This window comes from Falco punctatus (assembly GCF_963210335.1).
Source record: "Falco punctatus genome assembly, chromosome: 17".
Taxonomy (NCBI): domain Eukaryota; kingdom Metazoa; phylum Chordata; class Aves; order Falconiformes; family Falconidae; genus Falco; species Falco punctatus.
In genome coordinates, this window is record NC_137597.1 from 983823 (window position 1) to 1000919 (window position 17097).

The following is a 17097-nucleotide window of genomic DNA, read 5'->3' on the forward strand; positions in this document are numbered from 1 at the left end:
GAAACTGAGACAGAGCACAAGTGCTGCCAGGTTGCCCAGTGTTACCTGGTGGGGTTAAGGACAGAGCCAAGGAGAGAGCCAATACTGGTTCTGCAGATGCTTATGTCATGTTTGGCTGGAAAGCTGCCCAGTGGAAAAGGACCTGGGGGTATTGGTCGATTGCTGGCTGAATATGAGCCAGCCGTATGCCCAGGTGGCCACAGCAGCCAACAGCATCCTGGCTTGTATCTGAAACAGTGTGACCAGCAGGACTGGGGCAGTGACCGTCCCTCTGTACTTGGCACTGGTGTGACCGCACCTCTAATCTTGTGTTCAGTTTTGGGCCCCTCAGGAGGGACAGTGAGGGGCTGGAGCGTGTCCAGAGCCGGGCAGCGGGGCTGGGGCAGGGGCTGGGGCACAAGTGCTCTGAGGAGCGGCTGGGGGAACTGGGGGGGTTCAGCCTGCAGAGGAGGCGGCTCGGGGGGGCCCTCATGGCTCCCTACAGCTGCCGGACGGGAGGCTGTAGCGAGGTGGGTATCCATCTCTTCTCCCAAGGAACAAGTGACAGGAGAGAGGAAACGGCCTCAAGTTGCTCCAGGGGAGGTTTAGGTTGGACATGAGGAAAAACATCTTCACCGAAAGGGTGGTCAGGCACTGGAGCAGGCTGCCCAGGGAGGTGATTGAGTCACCACCCCTGGAGGTGTTTAAAAGACATGTAGATGTGGTGCTTAGGGATATGGTTTAGTGGTGGGCTTGGCAGTGTTAGGTTGACAGTTGGACTTGATGTTAAAGGTCTTTTCCAACCTAAAGATTCTATGTTTGGATTGTGGTGCCTGGGAATGACTTGAATTATATGTGAATGCCTACCTGTCCTGACCAGGGTCTCAGTTGCCCAGTTGCCTGGCATCGTGATGTTCCTCCTGGGAAGGCAGGGATGGGAACCCCTAGTGTGGGAGAGCTGGGTCAGTTGGAAGCTGGGGAGCAGGAGGAGCAGCTGCACTGGCCTAGAGAAACTCTTTGTGATGTCTGTTGGTGGCCATGTGCATCTATGGTGCTGGGTGGCATCTCTGCGCTGTCCCACCTGGGACTGTGGCTACTGGCACTTGTCCCTGCCCTGCTGCTCTGCTTGTCCCGCTCTTGTAGTGGGAGCCTGTAGTATTTGCCCACCAGCTGGCAGCAGCTCCCAGGGACCTCCCCGGCTGATGCCTGGCTGATTGCCAGGAGACCAAGATCCTCCCAGGGGGTTTCTGTGTCTCCAGTCACCCTAGGGAGACAGGACAGTGTGGGTGAGCACGCTGAGGACTGGCACCGGGGTCCCCTCCAGCCCCCATCTGTGAGAGCTCTTGAGTGGTCACAGCTGGCTGGGCAGCGAGGTTTGGGGAGCTGGAGTGGGGGAGACATCCGTGTTGGTGTGTGGACAGCTGGAACAGCCCGGCATGGCCTGGTCAAGGTGGGTCCCCAAATGCCCTATGGAAGATTGTGTGCACGCTCCTCCAACAAATGTGCTGCTGCTTCTCTCTTCCAAACCCACGTGCACATATTTAATCACCGGGGGGGCGGGTGGGGGTGGGGGAAGAGGGGTAGGAAGGAAAAAGCTAAAACCCCTGTTCTCATTTTTCTTATATGGAAAAAAAAATTCTGAAAATACTGTAGTTCCAGTTTGTTTCTCTGCCCATTCCCCGGGGGCACTATCACTGCAGGTCTGGGGTGGAGAGCAGGAGGAAGCGCATCATGTTGGTTAAAGAGTAATTAAAGCGGGGTTTAATTTTCCTGGAGGAGGGTGGGACCCTGGGAAGGCAACAGGAGTGAGTCTAGGGCTGAGCACATCAGAAGCTGCTTTCTGTTGTGGCTGCTGCGCTAAATATACCCATGGACGCACATAGCTGTTCCCACGTGTCTGCTGCGCGGGCGCCCAGCAGGGTGAGCGGGGTGCTTAAGCTGCCTCCTGCCCCACTTTGGACACCCTGGCCCCCCAAGCACAGCGAGTTTTGCCCCTCTTGGTCTTTGCTTGCCGCTGGCCAGGCTGGCGAGGAGCAGTGGCTCACGCAGAGCCCCAATCCGCAAAGCGTCTGCTGCGGTTGCTGCACTGCCTTGCCAGCAATGCATCTTTGGAGGAATTAATAGCTGTGTTTATGAAGCATCCAGGGAGGGGAGATGTGCAGTCATTAGCTCTAATGAGAGCTGTTTGCCATGACGTTTGGCTCTGCACTCCCTATTTCTCCATGACTCCCCCAGGGCCAGCCAGCTTCCCCTAGCTGGCCCATCCACCGAAAGCCGGAGCTGCTGCAGCCCTAACAGGCACTAGTGCCTGTGCTTAAGCAGAGCTACACTGTTGTGGGTCCGATCAATCTGTACCCTGTTTTCTCGGGGAGGGGTTGAGTGTGGTGGGTGGGGTGTGGTGGGTCAGTCATATGCAAAGCACCAGAGCCAGGAGCCCAGAACAGCTTTGGCTGTTCCCTTCCCATCTGCGGAGTCCACAGCTGGGGACAGCCGTCGGGTTGGGTGGTGGTTTGATTTCGATGGTGGTTTTGGTGCTGAGACTGTCTCGTATTTTTGCATTTTGTATTTTAAGCCTTTGTAACTGCAGCTTGATCTTGCTGCCTCTCAAGCGAACACAACTGGCTGCAGTGCATTCCGGCTGCCTGCCCGTACCCTGGCCACCCATGTCAGGGCTGCTTCAGTGCATTGATCATGTCTCGCTGCCCAGAGCTTGCTGCCTGGCTGGGGGCATTGTGGGGAATGAGCCAGCACAGGCATGGAGGTTGGTGGGCCCCATATGGACTGTGCTGGACAGTACTCAGCTGTTGGTGCAAAGGCAGATTTAAGTGCAGGCTGCATGTCGTCGCCAGATCTGTCTGTGCTGTGGCACCCAGCCCTGTCTGTCACTTTGGCTGCAGAGTTGGCTGGTGGCATTGCTGGGATGCACCATCTTTTCTCAGACATGAACGGATCAAGATTGTCACTGAGTGCAGGAGTTGAAGCATCCCCTGCGCTGTTTGCTCTACACTGAAGGCAGAGGTGCTGCCAGTCCCCTGCCTGCAGCAGCCATGGTTCCAGCATGGGCCAGGCTCGTGTCCCCCAGGACCAGGATGAGCCCCAAGGCTGCCCTCAGCCTGCTTCTCTTCATGCAGGATCCGTCCTCAACTGGCCAAAGAGAAAATAGAAGGATGTCACATCTGTACCTCAGTGACACCTGGCGAGCCCCAAGTGCTGCTGGGGAAGGACAAGGCGTTCACCTATGACTTTGTCTTTGACCTGGACACATGGCAGGAGCAGATCTACACGACGTGTGTGGGCAAGCTCATCGAAGGCTGCTTCGAGGGCTACAATGCCACTGTGCTGGCGTACGGCCAGGTACATGCTCTGGCATGGGCATTGGGCGCTCTTGCAGCCCTGGGTGCTGGGGATGCTGAGGTGGCACCTGCAGAGGTTAGGGAAGGCAGTGGGGTATATAAGCTCCTCCGTAGTGTAGAGGGGACAGAGAGTTGTCCCTGGGCTGGATGAGAGCTGGGACAGGGGGGCGGCCTTGGGTGGGAGGAGAGTTGGGCATGGTTGTGTCGGAGCATGGGAGCTGGTGTGGTGGTGGGGATCAGAGGGGATCAGCAGAGGCATTTGGGGACCTGGGGTGATGGTGGGGAGCTGTGGGGCACATCAGGCAGAGCTGAACCTGGGAGGGCCCAGCCAGCTCCCCCTGTCCCTGACTCTTTGCAGACTGGCGCGGGGAAGACTTACACCATGGGCACTGGCTTCGACATGAACATCTCTGAGGAAGAGCAGGGCATCATCCCACGGGCCATCGGCCACCTCTTCAGTGGCATTGAGGAGCGCAAGCGGGCGGCGCAGAGTCAGGGCGTGGCAGCACCTGAGTTCAAAGTCAGCGCCCAGTTCCTGGAGGTGGGTGACAGCAGGTCTGGGTGACACTGTGGCCCTGTCCTGTCCTTTGCTTAGCTCCCACTTCCTGGGCAAATTGATTCCTCCATGTCCTGGCTGCTTGCTGGCTGACCTGGACCCCAGAACTGCTGTGCGGCTGGGGATGTGTGCCAGGGCAGAGGAGACACAAAGCACCTGAATGTTGTTGAACTCATGATGGCCACAAACTGGGGTGGCACATTTTTGGATCCAGGGAGCCCCTGCCGTGGGGAAGGGGCTTATGCCTCGGTCCTCTGGAGATTCAGGGGGATCTGGGCTTGCTTACTCCTGTTTCAGGTTGGGGATAGTGGCATACCTACTTCCCTGGGTCTGGACCAGCATTCCCAGTGAAACAAGGAAAGGAAAAAGCAGGGATCTGAGGAAGGGCTGTGCTATTTCCCATGTCCTTTGCTGTATCTTTGACCATGGGAACGCTTCATTGCATCCTCTCCTGCCTCTGCTTTGGCCTCTCCAGTTCAAAAGTCTCTTCTATTAACTCCTCCTTTCCCTGGAGAAGTTTGTCCCAGAAAGCTATGGACCTTGTGAGTCTGCAGCAGTTTCCCTGGGGGTTGGTCCTGGGGTGAAAGCGCAAAGTTCAAGATGGGAACTGGTTTAAGACCCTGGTGAGAAAACATAGGGTGGTGTTGAGCAAAGCTGAGCCCCTAAACAAACTTCATATGGTTGGTATCTCAATCTGGCATTCAGCCCAGAGGAGACAGGCAGAGAGGCCCCTGTGCTGTGATCTTGCCTCCATGTGGCTTTGGTGGCCATCACATCTGGGTTCCTCTAGATGTTGAAGGCCTAGAGAAGGGAAGCAGTGCCCAAAGTCACCTCCTAGCCTGGAGGGCTGACCTCCTTGCCAGAGAAATCCTTCTCAATCAGCTTTCCATCTGCAGAGCCCTTGTTATCTCCCATGGTGCTGTTGTGACTGGCCACATCCTTCCCTCCCCACCACTCGGACCTGTCTGAGCTCCTGGCTGCCTTCCCACACATCTTTGTCCTCGTGGGGGTCCGGTCTGGGATGGAAATGGGGACAATTTCCTGCCTGTTCTGAAGTCTTTCTGGGGGCTGAACTTTGTCCGGCTTTCTCCCTGCTGGAGAGTCCCCCCTAAGCCTGTTGGGGCCAGGGCATAGTCCTACTTTCCCTGGTCTATAGGACTGGATACTGGCCTTCAGCCCAGTGTGTCTCCCCCTCACCCTATGTGACACACTTTCCCTTTCCTCTCAGGTCCCCTGTATCTGCCCTCTAGGAGATCCTCTGCTGCCCAACTATAGTTTCTGTTATCTCAGTTTCTTCCACTCAGTTTGGGATGACCCGAAACGACCCCAAGGAGCTGGGTGACCTGTTACCTGGGGTTGGGACAGAAGGATGAACACTGGGGAGGAGATGCCTGTGCTGCCATCTAGACCATCCTAGGAAGCATCTCTGCAGACCAAGAGGTCCAGCACAACCTCAGGGACAAGTGGGTGTGATGGAGCAGTGGCCCTGCACGGGGTCACACCAGCTGCTGTAGGGGTTTCCTGTAGCATTTCTGTCCCGTCACCACCTCTGACCCCTGGTGGGTTTGGCTTTCAAAATAGCTTCAGAGAAGCTTGTCCGGTGGCTGCAGTGGAGAATGGGAACAAGGCTTCCTCTGCTGTGTTTCAGAGCTGCTCACAGTCGCACTCCCCAGGCCAGCTGTGCCCACTGGGACACTTGGCAACCCCAGGGTGTCAGGGGCATCTGCCAGCTGGGGGGACTTGAAGGCTTTCCAAGGGCCCTGTTACACGAGAGAGTAAAAATCCATTGCCTGACGGCCCGGGATCAGGGGGTGATCAGGGCCATCGGAGCCTGTCAAGGGCTTTGCCCGCTAGTCCACCCTGCAGGCATGGCCGTCAAACCAGGAGCTCTTGTGCCGCTGTGCCAAGACCCGTCCTACAGCCACCCTCATCCAGGCAAGGTGGGGGAAGGCGGGGGGGGGGGGGGGGGGGGGGGGGGTGGGGGGAGGGGCGGCAAGGCCGGTTGTGGCAGCAAGGGCTCTCCTGTGCCAGCATGGGCACGTGGCTGCCTCAGACCCTTGTTACCAGGATTTGGCACTGCTGATCCCAGTCCTGTGACTCTCCTCCAGGGAGCAGACTGTCAGAGTGGGGTTTAAACCTGTGGGGAGCCCATTTGCACCTGGGGCAGCCAGGGACGGATTAGCCCGATCCACTCTGCTGGCCAGGAGCCTGTGGTCCTTGGGTGACCCTGCTCTCTGCACTGGGATGTGGGTGTAAAAGGGTGGTGTGTGGCACTGAGTGGTGGTGGCGAGGGGACAGATGGGCAGGGATGTCTTTCCACCCCAGGGTGAGAGAGGGTGCTGTAGGGTCAAGATATCGATGGAGCATCCTCTGTTAGCTCTGAGTCCTCAGGGGTTTCACTGCTTGTCCAGCGCTTCCTGGTCCCTCTTGTCCCCTTTCCCTGGCAGAGGTGACCTTGGGGAGCTGTGGTGGTAGAGGAACTCCACTGGCTCCTGTGGCCAAGGGCTTCCTGCGTGAGCAGGGAAGGCTGAGGGATGCTTAGCTCCCGAGCGTCCACTCAGGCTCTGGGGACAGGGCACTGACTGTGTCCTGGTTTCCACACAGCTGCTTGTGTGGGCCAGGAACAGGACAGGGTAAGGCAGCTGGAACCACCCAGACTGCAGCTCAAAACTTCACCAGATGGACAAGCACATATATACATGCCTGTGCACATGCATGCACACACACACCATTCCTTCTGGGCATCCTGACCTAGCTGGGTACCCATGCAGGCAGGTCAGAGCTTGCCACTGCATCGTCTCCTATCTGCATGCACATGCTTGTGTGCCCTCTCCTACATTTGCATGCATACCAGCTCTCACGGTCAGCTTTGCCTAAGCGCACACATGTGCACACATGTGTGAACACACATGCACCCCCAGCTGTGCAGTTTGTCCTCCTGGCTCTTGGGACTGCAGCAGCAGGATGGCAGAGGTTAGCTCCTGTATGTCCCATTGTGGTGGGCTCCAGCAGCCTCCTGCTTACTACTGCTCACCCCACACACACTTCTGCCCCACTCAGCTCTACAATGAGGAGATCCTGGACCTGTTTGACAGTGCCCGTGATGCCGACACACGCCACCGCAAATCCAACATCAAAATTCATGAGGATGCCAGCGGGAGTATCTACACCACGGGGGTCACATCACGCCTCATCAGCTCTCAGAACGAGGTGGGTGCAGGATGGGGCAGGGATGGAGAAGAGATGGTAGCTGGGTGCCCACCAGCCGGGGATGTGGTGTGTGGGGACAGCCAGGTGATGGGGGAATCTCACTCAGGATGGGAGAGAGCAGCCCTGGGGTGATGCAGGGAGAGGTCAGTATGCCTGCTGGGCTGTGGCAGGGTGCTGTCCTGACTCCCTGGAAGGGTGCTTCAAGGTTTTGTTCTTCCCCGCCCCATGTCATTGTAGCTGATCCAGTGCCTAAAACAGGGGGCTCTTTCCCGCACCACCGCCAGCACCCAGATGAACGTGCAGAGCTCCCGATCCCATGCCATCTTCACCATTCACCTGTGCCAGATGAGAGTGTGCACCCGCCCGGAGCTGGTGAGATGTGCTTCTGTCTCATGGCTGGGATCTTCCTGGATCTGATATCCAGGCAATGTGTATGCATCCCTTTGGAATGGGGAGAGGGTTTGAAGTCTTTCAAAGAGTTTTGTCTTTCTTTCCAGTCATAGCCAGTGTTAGTGTTTAATGGGAGCTGAGGTCTGCCCTGGAGCAGCCCCATCTGTGGCAGGGGTGGTCTGGCCCAAGGGGCAGCTCGGAGCAAGCTGCTGTTGGGATCCTTTCCCCCATCCTTGATGGGCTGGATGCGGAGAGTGAATGCTCAGGTTTTTGCTGACATCTGAGTGTGGCCAAGGGAGCTCCTGCCTGCTCTGAGTCTGTGGTGGTGACCCTCATCATGTGTGCCTGGCTGCAGGTGAACGGGGAGGTGACCAGCCTCCTGGATGGAGCCCAGCCCACCACCGAGTACGAGACCCTCACAGCCAAGTTTCACTTCGTAGACCTGGCTGGCTCAGAGAGGCTGAAGCGAACGGGTGCTACCGGCGAGAGAGCAAAGGAAGGCATCTCCATCAACTGTGGGCTGGTACAGTCCTGGGCACTGGTGTGCGAACGGAGGGGACAGGCAGGGCCTGCCTGAGGGAGCCTGCAACACCTCTGTGTCCTACTTGGAGCTGTTTGGGGCTGTTGGGGTTGCTTCTGTCTCTGCTGGGGTTTATGCTACTTGGCCCTGTGGGCAGGAATATGCACAAACCAAAATGCCAGTGGTGAGGGCAGAGCTCTGCTGCTGAGGGCAGGACTGTGGGGAGGGGTACAGCTGGGCACAAGTGTGCAAGTCCCCAAAAGGTCGAGGTCTTCTAACTTGAACTTAAACAAAACTCCAGGGCTTGATGCTGCTCCTTAGTGCATGTGGGAGAGAGACACAGCCCAGGGAGGGGGGGAGGGGGGGTGAATGCTGAGAGTGGCAAAGGAAGCCCCATGCCGCCACCTCTTGCACTCCAAACCTGTGCCGCAGCGCGTGCCCCACACCTCATGTGCTCGCTACGTGACAACCATATTCTCAGCAGGCGCTGAATTGGGGGCGGGGGGGGGCTTTCCTTTGTGTTGATAGCTGGCCTTGGGGAACGTCATTAGTGCCCTTGGAGACCAGAGCAAGAAAGTTATGCACGTGCCCTACCGTGACTCCAAGCTCACACGCCTGCTGCAGGATTCCCTTGGGGGCAACAGGTAAGGGTGTCGCAGGCCAAGGCTGAGCCCTGGGAGCGGTCTGCAGGGGCTGTCCCCCAGCAAGTAGGGCCAAGGGTCTGTGGAGCCATGTAGGAGCTATTTCAGGACTCGGATGCTTCGTGGGTTGCCAGGTGGGGAGGGGGATGCCTCCTGGCAGGCAGTGCATGACTTTGCAAATGTAAAGACCTTGGCTCCTCATGAGTCCCAGGCACAATTAGCCAGCTTTGGCAGAGTTAGCTGGTGCAAAACACTCCAGAGCCCTTGCAGATCTTGGACTTGGCAGGTGGTGTTGCCCAGCATGGGATTGATTGCATTCCCTGCCTGCTTTGAGGGTACTTCTCCAAAGAGCCTGCTCTTCCTCAGCAATCCTGATACGTTTGGGCTGGCTGGTGGAGGTTGCTCGGTGCTGTGTGATGTTGCTCATGGGGTCTTACCAATGTTCTGGCTCTGGGAGGGACTGAACCCAGTTTATACCTTGGTTATAAAATATAGAAGGGCCTAGGATGGGTGTCTGGGGACAGTAGCTAGTGCTGGGTCCCAGGTCTCCAGATGTTGGGTTGGCACAGGGTCAAAGAAACTGTCCTTTATCTCTGACCTTCCCCTCCCCAAGCGAAACCATCATGATTGCCTGCGTGAGCCCATCTGACCGGGACTTCATGGAAACCCTGAACACACTCAAGTATGCCAACCGGGCTCGCAACATCAAGAACAAAGTGGTGGTGAACCAGGACAAGACAAGTCAGCAGATCAGTGCCTTGCGGGCCGAGATCGCCCGCCTGCAGATGGAACTGATGGAGTACAAGGCGGTGAGTGGTCAAGCAAACCTGCAGAGAGGTAGGATGGCGGCAGGAGCAGAAAGCCGTGTTTGAACTGAGGTGGTTTTAGCAGGAAAGACCCTCCTGCCTATCATGCTGTGCCCCTATTGATAGGAGTAATTGCTAGGAGAGGTCAGGAGGCTTAAGAGACGGGCTCAGCTCCTGCCCTGCCACAGGCAGGACCTCGGGTGAGTCTCTTGGGGATGCTAAGGCAGGGAGAAGCCTTGAAGCATCTCTCACCATCTGCCTGTTTAGCTCAGGCCTTCCTGGTCCTTAGATTTGTCTCTGCCCCTACTATAGTGGCTGGGGCTGCCCTCAGGAATGCAATGGTGGACCCCCATGTCCCAGCTTGCCCAGGACTCCCCTCCTGTCCCCACAGGGCAAGCGGGTCATCCAGGAGGATGGCTCAGAGGGCTACAGTGACCTTTTCCGTGAGAATGCCATGCTGCAGAAGGAGAACAGCACCCTGCGCATGCGAGTGAAGGCCATGCAGGAGGCCATCGATGCTATCAATAGCAGGGTCACCCACCTTATGAGCCAGGAGGCCAATCTGATGCTGGCCAAGGCAGGTGAGGCTGGGATAGTGTGTGGCATGGTGGGTCAGCCCAGCCAGGGTAGCTGGGATGGGTGTTGAGGTACAGCCCATGTCTTGCCTTGATTCACCTGTGCCTGTGCTCCAGGTGACGGTAATGAAGCCATTGGTACCCTCATCCAGAACTATATCCGGGAGATTGAAGAGCTGAGGTGAGCTGGGCATGGGGTCTGGTGGGTCACCTGGGTTCCCAGGCCAGCAGGTGCTGTGGTGGGATCTGAGCCCAGGTGTGGCTCACAGCTGTGTGCCTCCAGCATCACTGGGGTGAGTGGCAAGCCCTGATGGAGTAGCCGCTGACTACACTGCTGCTGCACTGGGGTAGTAGGAGTCTCAGCCTTGGTGCTGGGCAGTACTTGGACTATTGTCATCCTTCATGTGGCCACTGGTGGAGGGGAAGATCCTGGCAGGAGTGCCTGGTGTCTCCCAGGGACTGCTGGCCCCACAAAGTGTGGTCTGTCCCAGTCTGTTGTGCGATCCTGGGATCCTGTCTTGCAGAATCCTGGCTTTCTAACCCAACGTGAATGGGAATGGCTTTGTGGTGACTGTCTCTGGCTCACACCAGACAATATCCCCTCCTTCGGGGACAGTGGGATGTCCCCTCTTTGACCGCATCCTCTCTCCACTCCCTAGGACAAAGCTCCTGGAGAGTGAGTCCATGAATGAGTCTCTGCGTCGCAGCCTCTCGCGTGTCTCTGCCCGGCCCCCATACTCCATGGGCTCATCCCCAGCATCTGGCTTGGCTGGCCTGTGCAGCCCCACTGCTCCGGTGGAGACAGAGGCCTCTGATGTCCTCCAGCGGGCCAAGCAGGACCTGGAGCGCCTGAAAAAGAAAGAGAGAAGGCAACAGAGGAAAAGGTGAAGGCAGCTGCTGTGCAATGTTGGGAAGGGGGAGGCTTGTGTGTCAGTCCCTGTCTGTCCTTGTGGGGTCAGCTATTCTGCTTCCCCCATCCGTGCTAAAACCGGAGCACCGAGAGAGAGCCCAGACACCTGGGTTCCTCTCCCAGCACTGCCTTGTCCTTGGTCTCCTTTTCACCCACCATACGAACTTGGAGGCTGTTTTCCTCAAAGGGTCCAAAAGTAGGAGGTGAGGGGGGCCCCAGCAGGACCTGTCCCCAGGCTCCCCCACACTGGGACTCACCAGCACCCCTCTGCTCTCCCCCAGCCCGGAGAAGGAAGCATTTAAGAAGCGTCAGAAACTGCAGCAGGACAACGGGGAGGAGACGGATGAGAATGAGGTGGAAGAGGTGAGCAGGCTTCATCCTCATACTGGGGAGGCGGGGGAGGGTTGGGTGTGGAGCACTGTCATCACCCCATGTGAGAAAGAGCCCAAGCCCAGCCTGGCCCTGCAAGCAGGCTGGAGGGGTCGTGGAGCCAAGAAGTCCAAGCTGGAGTAGGGAGAAGCTGGGTGCTCCCCAGTGTACGCTGGGAGTCCAGAAATGGTGCTGCAGCCACTGTGCATCTATTGTGGGGGCTGCAGCCCGTTGCTGTAGGGTGAGCTCAGGTTTGGAGGAGTGAAGAAGAGCTGCAGAAAGGCCATGCTGCAAGCTGAGGTTAGGCACTTATCTCTTAGGAGGAGGAGGAACAGGACGAGAGTGGCTGTGAGGAAGAAGATGGACATGAGGATGAAGATGAGGACTCGGGCAGTGAAGAGAGCCTGGTGGACTCAGATTCGGATGCAGAGGAGAAGGGTAAAGCGCAGAGCCACACGTGCAGCCCAGGGTATGGGGGTGCATTTGCTGGTGTCTCTGGGCACTGAGCTCTGGTTCTGGGAAGGGTGCGTCCGCTGGGACACCCTGGCCACATCTCCTCTGGGGAGGGCTTGGAAAAGCACCAGGGTTGCTGCGGGGAGTCTCCAATGCTCTTTGGGGTGCTGTTCCTCCCCAGCAACGTGGGTTCCCATTGGCTCCCTCTGCCCACGATTTGTGTTGTGGGGCTGTGGGAGCAATGCTCCTGCATCCCTCCCCAGCCTGACTGTCCCCTACTGGCCTCCAGCCGTGAATTTTCAGGCCGACCTGGCAGATCTGACTTGTGAGATAGAGATCAAGCAGAAGCTGATTGATGAGCTGGAGAACAGCCAGCGACGCCTGCAGACCCTCAAGCACCAGTATGAGGAGAAGCTGATCCTGCTGCAGAACAAGATTCGGGACACACAGCTGGAGCGGGACCGTGTGCTGCAGAACCTCAGTGAGAATCACCTTCCCTGTGGGATCTTACCCCTGCAGCATCAGGCCCCAGTCCCCAGACCTGCCCAGCTGACTCGGAGCCAAAGCATCTACCTTCTGCATGTAACGCTGGCTCTGGTTGAGTTTTGCCATCCCCCTGCCTCTGTGTGAGCTTCTGGGACCCCCAGGACCCTGCTTGTCTTGCCATAGAAGTGGGACTAGTCAGCTGAATTGCTCCCAGTCCTGCTGTGCTGGAGAGGTGGCTGGAAAGAATGACAAAAGAAGGCAAAGCTTTTTCCAGCCTTGAACGCAACTTTATGTGGTGTGGGAACACTTGGGGAAGCTGAGGTGCTGAGGGGCACATGAAGACCCCAAAGACCTAGCAGTGTAGCTGATCCCTGCACAGCAGGGCAGGATCACCCATGCACATGGCTGTAGGTCTAGATCTGCAGCTTCTTAGCCCAGCGACTGCTGTAACCCACTGTCTCCACCCTGCACTGAGCCCTAACCCATCTCTTCAGTGGATGCCTCCAGACAGGGACCCAGGCTGTGATAGGGCCAGAGCAGAGGGCTGAGCGTGGGGCCTGGTGGGATGGGGAGGGAGCAATGCCCAGTGCCTCCAGGCAAGGTGTGTAGGTACCAGAGGAGCCCAGGGAAGGGGGGGTGGGCAGCGGGCATGACCATCACAAGGCGCCTCCTTGCTCTCCCAGGCACCATGGAGTGTTACACGGAGGAGAAAGCCAACAAGATCAAAGCAGACTATGAGAAGCGGCTGAAGGAGATGAACCGGGACCTGCAGAAGCTCCAAGCAGCCCAAAAGGAGCATGCTCGCCTGCTCAAGAATCAGTCCCGCTATGAGCGGGAGCTGAGGAAGCTGCAGGCAGAGGTGGCCGAGATGAAGAAGGCAAAGGTACCTGGACATGCCAAGGCAGGGAGGGCATCCCCTGGTCAAGTCTGGCTCCCTGCTCAAAGTGATGTTTTCCACTGCCGGTGGCAAGTGCAGGGCATCTGTCTGGTGGGTGGTGCCCTGGGACAGTTGGGTGTCTGCACTGACACACGGTACCTTCCCTTTCCAGGTTGCACTGATGAAGCAGATGCGGGAGGAGCAGCAGCGGAGGCGGCTGGCAGAGACGAAGAGGAATCGGGAGATAGCGCAGCTCAAGAAGGAGCAGCGCCGGCAGGAGGTGGGAGGCCAGCGCACCCACGTGCTGCTGGGCATCCCTGTGGGGGGGGGAACTGGGCTGGAAGTTTGTCCTGCTTTGGCACTCTGGGGTGCCCATAAATATCAGTTGGTGAAACTCAGAGCCCTGCTGCACCTGTGGCCTTGCCAGGGGCTGTGCAACCCCAGCAGACCACACCCGGCTGAATCGCTCCGAGAGGTTTCCCATAGCTCCCAGTGTGGTTGTGGGGGATGCTGTGAGCTCCCCACCATGCTTGGGGGGCAATGTGCCGTCAGGGCCAGCCTCGAGGCTGGAAATCTGCTCGCTATTAAAATCAAGAGTGAGACTGTTCATGCCAAAGTTTGGCGGTGGGAGCCCTGGGACTGTGGCCATCAGTGGGCTGTCTGGGCAGGACCCCAGGGGTCTCTCTCTCTCGTGCAGTTTCAGATCCGGGCTCTGGAGTCTCAGAAGCGGCAGCAGGAAATAGTGCTGCGGAGGAAAACCCAGGAGGTGAGGTGGGGCGGGGGGGGGGGGGGGGGGGGGGGGGGGGCGCGTTGCCTCCACATAGCCCCCATGGGGGTCCTGGCCCCAGTGCTTTGCTCAGACCCTGTCCTCCAGACAGTACCAGCTCTGGGAGCAAGTTTTCCAAAACTGTGAGGATTTTTATGGCTCGGTAACCAAGTGGGCGACAGTTGCAGGCAGCAGAGGAATTACCCATCTCCTGGGGCAGTTGAGCCTGGCAGCAGGTGGTGGGCTATGAGGGAGAAGGGGGAAACCCATGAGGCACAAATGGACCTGGGGCTTGAGGTCTCCAGAGCTTGGTCCCATTCTGGACTTGGAGGTGACAGCAACAGGTTTGGGCCGGGGATGCCTGTCTGACACCCTCTTCTTCACCTCTCCTTTACCCCTCCTCTGGGCAGGTCTCAGCGCTTCGCCGTCTTGCCAAGCCCATGTCAGACCGGGTCGCAGGCAGGACAAGCCAGAAGCCAGCCATGCTGGACTCGGGTGCGGAGGTCTCGGCCAGCACCACCTCCTCTGAGCCAGAGTCTGGCGCGCGCTCAGTCTCCAGCATCGTGCGCCAGTGGAACAGGAAAATCAACAACTTCTTGGGAGACCCCTCGTCCTCCATGAATGGGGCTCGGCCTGCCAGGTCAGAGCAGGGGCTGTGTGGACGGGTGATGAGTCATCCCAGGACTTACACGTCTGCCTTCTGGCTGGTGGCGGAGGTGGAGGCCAGCTTCTTATTGTGCACTTGACCCACATTAAACCACTGACCTGGTGACGAGCTGATAGGCTGTGCTAGCAGTGTGTGACTGACTGTCACGTGGGCTTGAGCCCAGTGCTGGCCTTCCGCAGGTGTTAAAGGCCGCAGCACAAACACTGCTGGATGCATCTGTTGTCCCTCTCTTTGCTAAGGGGTGATGGAGAAGTTGGGCAATCAAGAAACAACGCAGATGCCTCCTCCACTCCTGGCCAGCCAGAGCCCAGGCATCCTTTTGGGACAAACACAGTCTGCCAGGCGTGGTCCAGCTAGTTGCCCATGTTCCTCTTTTCCCCTCTGGCTGTAGGAAGAAGTTCCCCAAGAAGGGGACAAGCCAGACCTTCAGCAAAGCTGCCCGCCTCAAGTGGCAATCACTGGAACGGCGCATCTTCGACATTGTCATGCAGAGGATGACCATCGTCAACCTGGAGGCTGACATGGAGCGTCTCATCAAGGTGACCACAGCATTGGGGACAGAGAGGGTTGGGTGATGTGTGTGGGGTGGAGGGACAGGGAGTGCCAATCCCCATACCTTCTCCCCCAGAAACGCGAAGAGCTGGCGCTGCTGCAGGAAGCATTGCTGGGCAAGAGGGCAAAACTGCAGGCAGAGAGCCCCAAGGAGCAGAAGGGGCTGCAGGAGCTGAACGAGGAGATCGAGGTGCTGGGGGCTAACATTGACTACATCAACGACAGCATTTCCGACTGCCAGGCCACCATCATGCAGATCGAGGAGACCAAGGTGGGCAGCTGGACTGGGCCCAGCTGGCAGGGAGAGAGAAGAAGAATCCCTGGGAGGTGAGGGTGTCCTTGGGCACAGCCAGGCTGGGCATCCCAGAGTCCTCCTCTGAGTCATGTCACATGCTTGGTGGGGCTGCACCCACACAATCACTTCTCATTAGGTGGTTAATTGTGGAGGAGAGTGCTGTCAGGTCCTTGCACGTCCATGGACAGGCTGCCAGTGTCCTATGCCTCACTGCCCTGGGATTATAGGGAAGCTGCAGCCCCTGTCCTGCCCATGGGGTTGGTCGTCACTTGTCCCCGTGGGAGCTTCATGTGCTGGAAGTGCCCTGGGGAGCACTGGCTTTTTTTACAGCAGAAACCCTGTAGGTTTTATGTCTGGTTTCGATACTGGGCATGCTGCAGAGGTGCTGTGCAGCTCCTGGCTCCCCTTTAGTGCCTGCAGCCTGGGCTGGAGGCTGTAAGCTGTCCCTGGCTTGTCCCCAGCTGTCACTTAGATTGGCAGGGAACGAAGGGCTGTTGTTAATTCACACTAGCCTTTGGGTTGGTGACCTGATCTGCTGTGGATTCGGGTGAGGCTGGTGTCTGCAGATTAGTGTCTAATTAAGTGCTAGCACCGGGATTTCTGTAACCGTACAGAAGCCCTTCAGGCTGTGCTGGCCATCTCTGTGGCTGGACCTGCCCAGCAGCCGCTTGGGCAGACTGAAGAGAGCAAGCATTGGGTGCTGGTAGGGCAATGGAGGTGCTGTGCTGACCACCAAGGCTGTTCTGCCCATCCCATGCCCAGCGGCACGGCTCCACCACTGTATCCAACACCCATCCCTCCATATTTCAGGAGGAGCTGGACTCCACGGACACCTCGGTAGTAATCAGCTCTTGCTCCCTGGCCGAAGCCCGGCTCCTGTTGGACAACTTCCTGAAGGCCTCCATCGACAAGGTGCGGGGCCAAGCTGGGACCTAGACGCATGACAGGATTTCTTGCGGCTGGGGAGGGGAGCAGCGTGCCAGGGTGGGGACCTGGTGGTGGGGATCTGAGGCCCCCGCCTGAGGCCCGGCATGGCTGCCCTTCCCCAGGGGCTGCAGGTGGCACAGAAGGAGGCCCAGATCCGCCTGCTGGAGGGGCGCCTGCGGCAGACAGACATGACGGGCTCCTCGCAGAACCATGCCATCCTGGATGCCCTGCGCGAGAAGGCTGAGTCGCACCCTGAGCTGCAGGCCCTGATCCACAATGTCCAGCAAGGTGGGACCCGGGGCAGGCACGTCCTTGGGCCAGGCATGCTGCCTGTGGGGTGAGGTGTCCACCCCTGCCAGCCCCCCAAGAAGCACCTGGAGGTGCCATGTCTGGGACCAGCATGCCCAGGGCTGTGCCGGGGGTGATGCTGGGTGCTCCAGCAGGGATGAAGACCAGGTCCTCTGCCACAACTGCCTGGGCTGCCCCCTCCACTGCGCGGTTCTGATGGGCATGATGGGGTCCCCTCTGCACTGCTGATGGGATGTCTCCCTCCTTCACAGAGAACGGCTACACTAGCACAGACGAGGAGGTCTCAGAGTTTAGCATGGCTTCAGACGGGAGGTGAGCACCCAGCCCGACCCTGCCTGAGCTGGTGGTGGCTGGGGAGGCCAGGGGTGTGGGGCAGAATGTTTGGTGCCACCCATGGGACCTTGCAGGTAGACGTGGATGAACAAAGCCCCACCTCAGCCCTGTGGTACCCAGTCG

General features: G+C 58.2%; 1 protein-coding gene across 3 annotated transcripts in view; it reads left to right on the forward strand.

Annotated features, from left to right (window-relative positions):
* The window catches only part of KIF21B (kinesin family member 21B), a 44272-nt gene that overhangs the window by 12569 nt on the left and 14606 nt on the right, over positions 1-17097 (forward strand). For 2 of the 3 annotated variants that reach the window (XM_080367431.1, XM_080367430.1), the window contains exons 2-23: positions 3111-3333; positions 3691-3873; positions 6949-7098; positions 7336-7470; positions 7844-8011; positions 8537-8652; positions 9263-9458; positions 9847-10036; positions 10148-10211; positions 10690-10914; positions 11222-11303; positions 11630-11747; positions 12052-12243; positions 12932-13131; positions 13298-13405; positions 13823-13891; positions 14302-14531; positions 14950-15097; positions 15187-15381; positions 16216-16317; positions 16455-16620; positions 16893-16953. In XM_080367431.1, coding sequence (XP_080223557.1) covers positions 3111-3333; positions 3691-3873; positions 6949-7098; positions 7336-7470; positions 7844-8011; positions 8537-8652; positions 9263-9458; positions 9847-10036; positions 10148-10211; positions 10690-10914; positions 11222-11303; positions 11630-11747; positions 12052-12243; positions 12932-13131; positions 13298-13405; positions 13823-13891; positions 14302-14531; positions 14950-15097; positions 15187-15381; positions 16216-16317; positions 16455-16620; positions 16893-16953 — 3321 coding nt within the window. Of the gene's footprint in view, positions 1-3110; positions 3334-3690; positions 3874-3897; positions 5352-6948; positions 7099-7335; positions 7471-7843; positions 8012-8536; positions 8653-9262; positions 9459-9846; positions 10037-10147; positions 10212-10689; positions 10915-11221; positions 11304-11629; positions 11748-12051; positions 12244-12931; positions 13132-13297; positions 13406-13822; positions 13892-14301; positions 14532-14949; positions 15098-15186; positions 15382-16215; positions 16318-16454; positions 16621-16892; positions 16954-17097 lie in introns of those variants that run through there. The other variant, XM_080367432.1, reaches the window with a different exon arrangement.